The 11,889-nt window shown below is 43.2% G+C and overlaps 1 protein-coding gene across 1 annotated transcript in view; it reads right to left on the bottom strand.

Moving 5' to 3' along the window:
• Positions 1–2,325: 2,325 nt before the first annotated feature.
• Positions 2,326–11,889, bottom strand: part of LOC124616214 (lachesin-like) — a 954,519-nt gene continuing 944,955 nt past the window's right edge. Inside the window, exon 10 of the mRNA XM_047144518.1 lies at positions 2,326–4,530. Coding sequence (XP_047000474.1) covers positions 4,445–4,530 — 86 coding nt within the window. The 3' untranslated portion in view covers positions 2,326–4,444. The remainder of the gene's footprint in view (positions 4,531–11,889) is intronic.

Below are 11,889 nucleotides of genomic sequence, written 5' to 3'. Positions count from 1 at the left end.
GGGGAGGGGTCAAGGCAGCAGGGCGATGGGCTCACCACCATCCCCCCCCCCCCCCCCCCCCCCCCTCTAGAAGTGCCACGGCTGCACTCTACTTGCACAGGTCAGAAGCCCTTTACCGGCTACGTGCCACTCACCTCTACTTTTAAAAATAACTCATGAAATAATCTACAAAAATATATGCAGAGGACCAATATTTCGAGCAGTAAATAATTTGTTTTAGATTACACTTTGCGGAAGCGTTGTCCAGAAAGGAGTTTCCTTCACTTTTTCTCGGGTCCAGAATACTAACCGCAGCTGTGGACACTTCATTTTTACTATATAACAGTATGACTTGTTGGTACTTTAATACACATTCAATACTCCGTCTGATATTTATCAAATAATGATGCCAATAATAATTTAGGTATAGCCTGGGAAGACAGAGGGTTAATAAATGAAATGAATACAAAGCAAAAAGGGACAGTTAGAACTGAGAATGTGGAGGCCTAAGAGATGAGCGCTGAAAATGGTGTAAGCAAGGATGCCCACTGTCAGCGAATCTCTTCAACATCTATGGAAAACAACTGATAGGTAGGACCATAGAGATTGCAAGACGCATTGTAATTGGAGGAGTAAGGACAGACTATAAAATACCCCGAAGACCAAGCAGTGCTAGCGTAATCAGAAAGGGAGCTACAGAAGATGTTGAAGAGTATAACAGGAAGAGGCAAGAAGTATGCAATGAATTTAAGTACAGCAACGACAAAAGTGATGAGAATAAGCAAGAAGCTCCAGTTGACATATTCCTTAAAAAAAAAAAAAAAACAAAAAAAAAAAAAAAAAAAACAGAGCAAGTAAAGTCCATTCTGTACGTGAGAAGTTGAATGACATGCAATGGATGCCGTACAGAAGAAATAAGATAAGGAAGAGTATACTAATGGGAGATAAGCATCTGTGAAGGTGAAGCCGTTACTACCATCCGGGAGAATTCCAATGGAGCCGAGGAAAAGATTGCTAAATGTTGTGTCTGGAGTGTAGGGTTATACAGCAGTTAATCATGGAAAGCTAAGAAGAAAGAAGAAATGTGTCTATTAAGTTTAGAATTGTGGTTATGGAAAAGAATGGTTGAGGCAAAGTGGACTGTCAGAGTTAAGGACGAGGATCTACGGGGTGACAGAGTTAAAAACGAGAATCTAATAAAGAAAATAAGGTAAGGAAGAAGCTTGATGGAAGTTATCATAAAGAACAAAATACTTAAGCTGGGATGCATACCGCCTGGGAACTATTTCCAACAAAGAATTAGAGGAAGAGGTAGGAAGAGATCTGGAAGAATGGATGACATCAGAGAAGGAAGAACATACAGACAGATGTAGGAAGATACTCAAAACAGGACGCAGTGAAGAGACTTCAATTGAAACCTGTCATAAGACGGGTATACTAAAGAAGAAGAAGAAAAAGAAGAAGATGACGAAGATATAGAAGAAGAAGAAAAAATAAGAAGATATCCCTCTACGGGTTCTTTCAAGGAATATGAATAATGTGATGAAGATTTCGAAATGATAACTGAAACGTACTATTCTGTACATCAGGTTTGGTTAAAAAGAAAGTGTAGCTTGTTTTATTAATTTAAAATACTTGTAATAGAATTATCATTGTGCATGTTTCGCAGGTAGACGGATCGAAGGATTAATTTCTATCTATTCCTAAAGGTCATACGACGAGGCCTAAGCAGCAACTGGTTAACAGGGATCTTTCATCCCTTTAACTGTCAACTGCCCTGCTTTAAGGACATCTTCCACATTTTGGACGTAGGTCTTTACTTAAACGATACGAATCATACACAAAACTTGTTGACAACCAACTCTGCATTAAAGCGGTTTCTATAAGCAGTAAAAATAAAAATTGTTTAACATGTGCGTACCTACAAACTGTCTTGCATTAATTTAATATCATTGCTATTGTTACTAACAAGTAATATTCAGTGTCTTTGACGTCCCATATAATGAATCTCACACAGAATTTAGCATTTTCAGCAATCATTTGGAACTATTACGACCAAAAAAATTTTTAATTTCTGCAATCATTAAATCAGATCCCATTATCAACGCCAGATATATGTCAGTGCATCTCATAAAATTAATTAGGTCAAAATATGCTATCGAAATCTTTAAATACAGATGCGACTGGGGGAATTGTCATGTTTTATGTCTCTACTAAAGTAACATAGACAGAGTCGTCAGATTTTACTAGTACAGGATTGCCTGTGTTATTTTCTTTGAATGGTATCATGTTTTCCCGTTATTTCTTATGCCTCGAGACATTGCAGTTCCCCCTCCCCCCTCCCCCATATACTCTCCCCACCACTCCACCCACGCCTCTTTTGGTTTCTACATCCATTTCGAATGATCACATTTTTCTCACTTTCATAAAGTTACACATCTGTCATTCATATCTGTGATAGAGATATGCATAATGAGAAATACAAGTGGCTATTTCCAGTTCTGAAATATACGAAATGATATTTGTAGAAGATCATCTGCAGGTGACGAGTGAAAAAGCTGAACAGCGCAACAACGTGTTACCTTCTATCTTCGTCATGCCCTTACGTAAGTTTTACGTGGGAAAGACTTCCTACGAGTAGGCCATGTGGTATAGTGGACATCGGACTTACGCGTCTGTTTGTGAACCTACATAATTGCTTAACGGGAAAAGAATGATTTTCAGAGGCAATGATACAGAAGTGATGATACAGGCGTTGATCTTGTGGTCATGTGGGTGTATTTGATTTAAGAGGACCAACCGCTTTTGTGTTCCTGTATACTACAAGCACAATTAAAGTGATGTAAGGTAATCATGTATACGCTTTTATTAAAATGTGATTGAGGTATCACTGGTGCAGCGTTTCTTTCTGTTTTCCGAAGTATGTTTCCCGTGGCGTAATAGAAGGTAGCAAAGATAACGTGGTAATGAGAGATTGCCACCAGCGAGAGTGAGTTGGCTATGTTCATCAGAGATCCTCACTGTGCAACAAACTTTCGTTAATTCGACATCCGGCAGGCACAGTATTAGACTGTAATGAGTCCAGCGCTCATAATTTAATTGGCAAATTCTTCCCTCTGGCAAATTTATTTTAGTTTCGAAATGTTACCCCGCAGCAGCCTGAAGCCATTAGCCACCAATTCTGGCAGCGAGGATTTGCTTACACAAAGAAAGTGATTTACACTGTAGTAAAATAAGGTGTAGCACACACGACAACAGAAGTACGGAACCAACAATTCACGACTGCTACAATGACGGTATAATGGGAATTGCTACATCAACGCGTAATGTCCTAAAGTCATCAGAAAAGACGGCTTTTATTAAAGCATTTAGAAAACTTATCATACTGAAACGGGAACAAGCGTAGCAGACATAGTTACAACTATTGAGACAACAATTTATGGTTCATTAAGGTAGGCCATTCGTTGGAAACATTTAAAAGACACTAAAATCGCGTAAATATTATACTTAATTGCTGAGAATGATTTATCTATAGCTATCATACTGCAGCGTCTCCAAAAAGCAGTATTATAGTCGTTCAGTAATGACTTCCAACCAGTCACTAACACTGCCAAATGTGATGCCAGTTTACCAATTAACATACATACATTGATAGTTGTTTGAAGCACTGCCTTGTAAATCTTGTCAGGGAAACAGATTGCTCTTTGTTCAACCTTCACAGCTGGGAATTTTTTCGTAGACGTTGGATATTTGCAATGAGATTACTTGCCAATAGTGTAAGTCATTATGTGTTTCTTCCACCATAAAATATAACCATCGAACTCCAGTAGGTTTTGGTAGGTAGTGGATAGTTTGTGTGACATGAAATCTTTCTAGTAACTGAAGCGCCACTAAATGTGCGTAGACTGTACGCCTAGACATAATAGTTCCAGAAGATACAGTCACTGTAGCAGCCAAAGTTCGTTTTAAATGGCAGGGAGATAGGGTCCGGAGTGCCGGCAAGGAAGCATCTGTGTAGCCGAAAGGACAGGGAACGAATTTTGGCATTACTCTCAGCCGCGTACACGCGGAATCCTACAAAGCAGAGGAGCAATACGGGGCACACAAACACAGCTACGTAGGGTCCAAACGTCTGGGCAATGAGCAACACAGGCCACAAGTTCCAGGAGACACAGCCGGGTTGATATCCAGCTTCGTCACGCGGTCTTCTGCATCCTGCGTACGTCGTCACTGTAGGACATGCGTCACCACTGCTAACGTCACGGGGTTGTGGGGATGGGGGTTGGGGGTGGCTGGTGTGAGAGAGTTTAGTCCTGAGTTGATGATTCCGGCGCTACTCTCGGAGAAGCTCGATCAGTCTTGTTGCTGCTGTCGTGGTTCCCAGTTCTCGTGTAGTTTTCACGCTGTCCGTTACTGTTAACTGCAAAATCCACCAGTGGGGGTGCTGTTCTGAGGCTGGTCTTCCTTATCTGTGCAGGGCGAACGCTGCGACGGAAGCGGCCGCCGCTGCCACCACCAGCAACACGGCACCGTTCGCCGCGCTGCTACCAGCTGCGAACAGAAAAGCGGGCATGACGTCACATGGCGCGCTCTTACGGAAATTATGCAGTACACGTGGAACATTACAGCACTGGTGGAGCTAGAAGTTGGCATTTGTGCATATTTATACATTGAAGCCCCTAAGAAACTGGTAAAGGCACGCTTATTCAAATGCAGAGATATGTAAACAGGCAGAATACGGCGCTGCGGTCGGCAACGCCTGTATAAGACAACAAGTGTCTGGCGCAGTTATTAGATCGGTTACTGCTGCTATAATGGCAGGTTATCAGTACTTTGTTTGAACGTGCTGTTATAGTCGGTGCACGAGTGATGGGATATAGCATGTCTGAGGTAGCGATGAAGTGGGGATTTTACCGTACGAATATTTCGAGAGTGTACCGTGAATATCAGGAATCTGGTAAAACATCATATCTCCGACATCGTTGCGGACGAAAAGTTCCTGCAATGACAGGACCAACAATGACTGAAGAGAATGGTTCAACGTAACAGAAATTCTACCCTTCCTTAAACCGCTGCAGATTTCGATGCTGGGACATCGATGAGTGTCACCGTGCGAACCATTCAATGAAAAATCATCGATATGGGCTCTCGTAACCGAAGGCCCACTTTCCGATGTTCCGTAGATCATTTTCCCGATAATTTTATAGATATGATGTGGAACAAGTCCACTTACAAGATATACAGGGTGTTACAAAAAGGTACGGCCAAACTTTCAGGAAACATTCCTCACACACAAACAAAGAAACGATGTTATGTGGACTTGTGTCCGGAAACGCTTAATTTCCATGTTAGAGCTCATTTTAGTTTCGTCAGTATATACCGTACTTCTCGGTTCACTGCCAGTTGGCCCAATTGAAGGAAGGTAATGTTGACTTCGGTGCTTGTGTTGATATGCGACTCATTGCTCTACAGTACTAGCATCAAGCACATCAGTACGTAGCATCAACAGGTTATTGTTCATCACGAACGTGGTTTTGCAGTCAGTGCAATGTTTACAAATGCGGAGTTGGCAGATGACCATTCGATGTATGGATTAGCACAGGGCAATAGCCGTGGCGCGGTACGTTTGTATCGAGACAGATTTCCAGAACGAAGGTGTCCCGACAGGAAGACGTTCGAGGCAATTGATCGGCGTCTTAGGGAGCACGTAACATTCCAGCCTATGACTCGCGACTGGGAAAGACCTAGAACGACGAGGACACCAGCAATGGACGAGGAAATTCTTCGTGCAGTTGACGATAACCCTAATGTCAGCGTCAGAGAAGTTGCTGCTGTACAAGGTAACGTTGACCACGTGACTGTATGGAGAGTGCTACGGGAGAACCAGTCGTTTCCGTACCATGTACAGCGTGTGCAGGCACTATCAGCAGCTGATTGGCCTCCACGGGTACACTTCTGCGAATAGTTCATCCAACAATGTGTCAATCCTCATTTCAGTGCAAATGTTCTCTTGACGGATGAGGCTTCATTCCAACGTGATCAAATTGTAAATTTTCACAATCAACATGTGTGGACTGACGAGAATCCGTACGCAATTGTGCAATTACGTCATCAAAACGGATTTTCTGTGAACGTTTGGGCAGGCATTGTTGGTGATGTCATGATTGGGCCCCATGTTCTTCCACCTACGCTCAATGGAGCACGTTATCATGATTTCATACGGGATACTCAACCTATGCTGCTAGAGCATGTGCCTCTACAAGTACGACACAACATGTGGTTCATGCACGATGGAGCTCCTACACATTTCAGTCCAAGTGTTCGTGCGCTTCTGAACAAGAGATTCGGTGACCGATGGATTGGTAGAGGCGGACCAATTTCATGGCCTCCACGCTCTCCTGACCTCAACCCTCTTGACTTTCATTTATGGGGGCATTTGAAAGCTCTTGTCTACGCAACCCCGGTACCTAATGTAGAGACTGTTCGTGCTCTTATTGTGGACGGCTGTGATACAATACGCCATTCTCCAGGGCTGCATCAGCGCATCAGGGATTCCATGTGATGGAGGGTGGATACATGTATCCTCGCTAACGGAGGACATTTTGAACATTTCCTGTAACAAAGTGTTTGAAGTCACGCTGGTACGTTCTGTTGCTGTGTGTTTCCATTCCATGATTATTGTGATTTGAAGAGAAGTAATAAAATGAGCTCTAACATGGAAAGTAAGCGTTTCCGGACACATGTTCACGTAACATATTTTCTTTCTTTGTGCGTGAGGAATGTTTCCTGAAAGTATGGCCGTACCTTTTTGTAACACCCTGTATATACACACATGAATAGTGCTACTATATTACTGAAATTTTTTAGTTCTACAAATGCAACTTCATTTTGAGGTACCTTTTGTTTACTAGTTCTGAAATAGAAACTCGTCCATGGAATAGAAGGAGTTCTCCAAAAGGAATGATTTTAAGCTAGGTTTAAAACTTGATCAGCTACCTGCCAGACACCTCATGTTGTTGGGAAAATGATCAAAGATTTTTGTTGCTGAATAACGTACTCCTTTTTGAGCAATGGACAGCATCAATAACGGATAGGAAAGTTCAAAAAATGGTTCAAATGGCTCTGAGCACTATGGGACTTAACTTCTGAGGTCATCAGTCCCCTAAAACATAGAACATCTTAAACCTAACTAACCTGAGGACATCACACACATCCATGCCCAAGGCAGGATTCGAACTTGCGACCGTAGCGGTCGTGCGTTTCCAGACTGTAGCGCCTAGAACCGTTCGGTCACTCCGGCAGGCGATCAGTCTGGCATTTGTGCATCTTTGTACACTGAAGCGCCGAAGAAACTGGTATAATACCGAGATATGTAAACAGGCAGAATACCGCGCTGCGGTCGGCAACGCATGTGTAAGACAACAAGTGTCTGGCGCAATTGTTAGATCGGTTACTGCTGCTTATCAATATGTGAGTTTGAACGTGCTGTTATAGCTGGTGCACGATCGACGTGATACGGCATGACTGAGGTAGCGATGAAGTGGGGATTTTCCCGTACGAACATTACGCGAGTGTTCCGTGAATAGCCGGCCGCTGTGGCCAAGCGGTTCTAGGCGCTTCAGTCCGGAACCGCACTGCTGCTACGATCGCAGGTTCAAATCCCGCCTCGGGCGTGGCTGTGTGCGATGTCCTTAGGTTAGTTAGGTTTAAGTAGTTCTAAGTCTAGGGGACTGATGACCTCAGATGTTAAATCCCATAGTGCTTAGAGCCATTTGAACCATTTGTACCGTGAATATCAGGAATCCGGTAAAACATCAAATCTCCGACGTCAATGCGGACGAAAAACTGCAATAACAAGACCAGCGACGACTCAAGAGAATCGTTGAACGTGACAAAAGTGCAACCCTTCCTCACATTGTTGCAGATTTCAATGCTGGACCATCAACAAGTGTCAGCGTGTGAACCGTTCAATGAGACATCATCGATATGGGCTCTCGTAGCCGAAGGCCCACGTGTGTACCCTTGATGACTGCACAACACAAAGCTTTACGCCTAACCTGGGACCGTCAGCATCTACATCTACATCTACATTTATACTCCGCAAGCCACCCAACGGTGTGTGGCGGAGGGCACTTTACGTGCCACTGTCATTACCTCCCTTACCTGTTCCAATCGCGTATGGTTCGCGGGAAGAACGACTGCCGGAAAGCCTCCGTGTGTTCTCGAATCTATCTAATTTTACATTCGTGATCTCCTCGGGAGGTGTAAGTAGGGGGAAGCAACCCTCTCAAAACCTGGACAGCAAGCTACACCGCGATGCAGAGCGCCTCTCTTGCAGAGTCTGCCACTTGAGTTTGCTAAACATCTCCGTAACGCTATCACGCTTACCAAATAACCGTGTGACGAAACGCGCCACTCTTCTTTGGATCTTCTCTATCTTCTCTGTCAACCTCTGTCAAGCCTCCCACACTGATGAGCAGTACTCAAGTATAGGTCGGACGAGTATTTTGTAAGCCAATTCCTTTGTTGATGGACTACATTTTCTAAGGACTCTCCCAATGAATCTCAACCTGGCACTCGCCTTACTAACAATTAATTTTTTATGATCATTCCACTTCAAATCGTTCCGTACGCATACACCCAGATATTTTACAGAAGTAACTGCTACCAGTGTTTGTTCCGCTATCATATAATCATACAATAAAGGATCCTTCTATCTATGTCTTCGCAATACATTACATTTGTATATGTTAAGTGTCAGTTGCCTCTCCCTGCAACAAGTGCCTATCCGCTGCAGATCTTCCTGCTTTTCGCTGTAATTTTCTAATGCTAAAACTTCCCTGTATACTACAGAATCATCCGCGAAAAGCCGCATGGAACTTCCGACACATTAGACTATTTATGACTGAAAACATGTTGCCTGGTAGGACGAGTCTCGTGTCAAATTGTATCGAGTGGATGGACGTGTAACGGTATGGAGACAACCTCACGAATCCATGTTCGCTTCGTGTCAGCAGGGGACTGTTCAGCCTGGCGGAGGCTCAATAATGGTGTGGGGCGTGTCTGGTTGGAGGGATGAGACCCCTTATACGTTTATATACGACTCTGACAGGTACCACGCACATAATCTTCCTGTCTGATCACCTGCATCCATTCATGTCCACTGTGCATTCCGACGGATTTTGGCCATTTCCAGCAGGACAATGCGACACCCCACACGTCGAGAAGTGCTACAGAGTGGCTCCAGGAACACTCCTCTGAGTTTAAAGACTTCCGCTGGCCACCGAGCTCCTCAGACACGAACATTATTGAGCATATCTGGGATGCCTTGCAACATGCTGTTCAGAAGAGATCTCCACCCCTTCGTACTCTTACGGTTTTATGGAGAGCGCTGCAGGATTCATGGTGTCAGTACCCTCCAGCACTACTTCAGTCATTAGTCGAGTCCATGCCACGTCGTGTTGTGGCACTTCTGCGTGCTAGCGGGGGCCTTACACGATATTATGCAGGTGTACCGGTTTCTTTTATGCATTTCAGCGTCTCTTGCGCCATATTACCTGTTCCATTACTTTTCTGACTCGCTGAGTCACAAGATATCCCATTATTTAACTGGTATTTCGGCTAGACAGCTTTCGGTCATCTTCCAAGTAGACTGAAGCTGCAGTCTCTTCAAGTTGCATCAAAACGTCGAAATTCGAGCTTTGACTTCAAAATTCCGCGACTCGGTGGTCAAGGAAGGAGCAGGAAATCGGTTAGTGAAGAACTGAATTAATACAGAAATTAGTCCTTGTCTAAACGAAGCAGGGCTCTCTTCGATCACCTAGCAATGACATCGCTACAGTGCCGGAGACTGACGCATCGACGTCTCAGCGGAGATCGAGAGTCTAACGGCACTTGTACTTCAGACAAATCTCTTTCCCGTGGGACACCTTTTCAGGTCTCTGCTTATCTGTGCCCTCAAACGCAGTGACCAGGGTGTCGTGTTTGAAGTAACGGCTGACAGTGTTCCAGTCCGTCTGCTTACTCGAAAGATGCCCGAAAAGTATATGGCCAACAAATCAGTCGAAGAACAGGAATTTCTGCGGCTACTCGCTTGAAATCTAATGGATCATTTTGACTGTTGTATAAAAAGAAAATGGCTTCACTTTAGCTGTTTAATGATCTTTAAGGAGCCAGTCAAGTCAGACATGTTTCAGGCACCGCGTCGATTGTCAACAATCTTCGCAAAGCCAGCACAGCGGTCGTAACATTGCAGTAAGAGCCGGCTTCCAAATAATGTCATGAGATACATTCAATATCTGAGACCTACAACTGATATGACTATCAGTTGGCGCTGCACGCTCACAAAAGGCTTACTACTCCACAGTTCAGACAATCTCTTCCACTCTTAATCTTACACAGTACAAAAATTACCATTTCTTCTGCTACAAAGATTTTTAGGAAACATCCTAGCCCATCACCTAGGCTTGGCTGAACACACAACTGCAGTCTGTAAGGTGGTCTAAGTATCACTTCATTCACTACCGAAATATAAAAAAATACTTCCACTCGAATATAAAAAGACGCTTGTAGAGTCACCAATACTCCCCATCCTTGATTATGGGTATCCTGTCCTCCAAGGACTTTCGTATGAGAACTTACGTCGGCTGGAACTGGCGATGAATGCTTGCCTGCGAATCATTTGTGATGTACGCTATTTCGACCGTACCAATCCTGTCTATCAAAATGTATCATGGCTACTTGCCGATAAGCGTAGAGTTATCATACTCTGTGTTTATCGTATCATCTTCTTAATCGTCGCACTCTTCCCTATTTATCTTCAACCCTTACATTACTATCTGAACAACACAGAGTAAATACTCGTTCCCAACAAAGTGGAATCCTCTCTGTACCACTGCATAACTCTGTCATGTTTGTAACAACAACTGTACATATAATAATTTTTTCTTCTGATTTTCGATAAATTAGTGTAAGCAACGTTTTGATTTCATTTCTTTTTCTTTTCGTGTCATTATGTTAAAGCAACTGTAAGCAACTTTCGATGTGAATATTAATATTTATGTCAAATTTCAAGCAATGCTATAACAGAATTGAAGTGTAACCCATGTTGAATCTATTGTAACATGTTTAAAATTGTAATTGTGCGCCTGGTCCATACGTAGGCAATGTATTAGGATATGTGGAATGTAAAACCTTTGGTGAATACCCTGTCTGTAGGGGAGCGGTAAAAGGTGGATGGCAGGCGAGCGCGGGAAAATGCACACGGCCGCTGCACGGCATAACGGGCTCAGCAGAGTTAGTCGGAGTTGGGCATCGGTTTGAGAAACACGCTCTGGATCGAGGAGGCTCTCCTGGAAAACGTGATTTCATTGAGCCTCGGATGTGCTGTTTCCGACGACTATACAGCATGGCTATATTCCATAGGCACTAAATGGAAAAGTATTGCGACGATAAGAAGAAGCAAAGTGCCATAGCTATGATTGTATGTGTGCTTTGCGCCTCGCCATGTCGCCGCCCGCCAACCGCCGTATCGACACGAACAGGTTGAAACATTTAGTACTGTATTCGTGTGGACCAGTGTTACTTTTGTTCCCGACTGTTCAATAACAACTTAACTTTTACCAGAATTGTCCTATCATTTAATTATCCTCATCACTAACCTAGACAGGGTCCTTTCCACATGTTGTGCAATCCGAGTGTCCCGAAATGAAGATTTAAAGTATATGTTAATAATAATTACCTGCAGACCTATCCATGTTAGTATGATGTTTAAAGAACTTTATGGTTAATTAATCTATAAATAAAGCACAGAGGTCTGACAAAGTTGGAAGATAATGTTGAAATTGGTTTAGTAATGAAGTATAATTAATTTGAGACAAAAATAATGGTAGTTAAATAAGCAAGAAATAA

This window comes from Schistocerca americana, chromosome 5, assembly GCF_021461395.2.
Source record: "Schistocerca americana isolate TAMUIC-IGC-003095 chromosome 5, iqSchAmer2.1, whole genome shotgun sequence".
Taxonomy (NCBI): domain Eukaryota; kingdom Metazoa; phylum Arthropoda; class Insecta; order Orthoptera; family Acrididae; genus Schistocerca; species Schistocerca americana.
The sequence above is the reverse complement of the archived record's forward strand: the minus strand, read 5'-3'. Positions and strand labels throughout refer to the sequence as shown.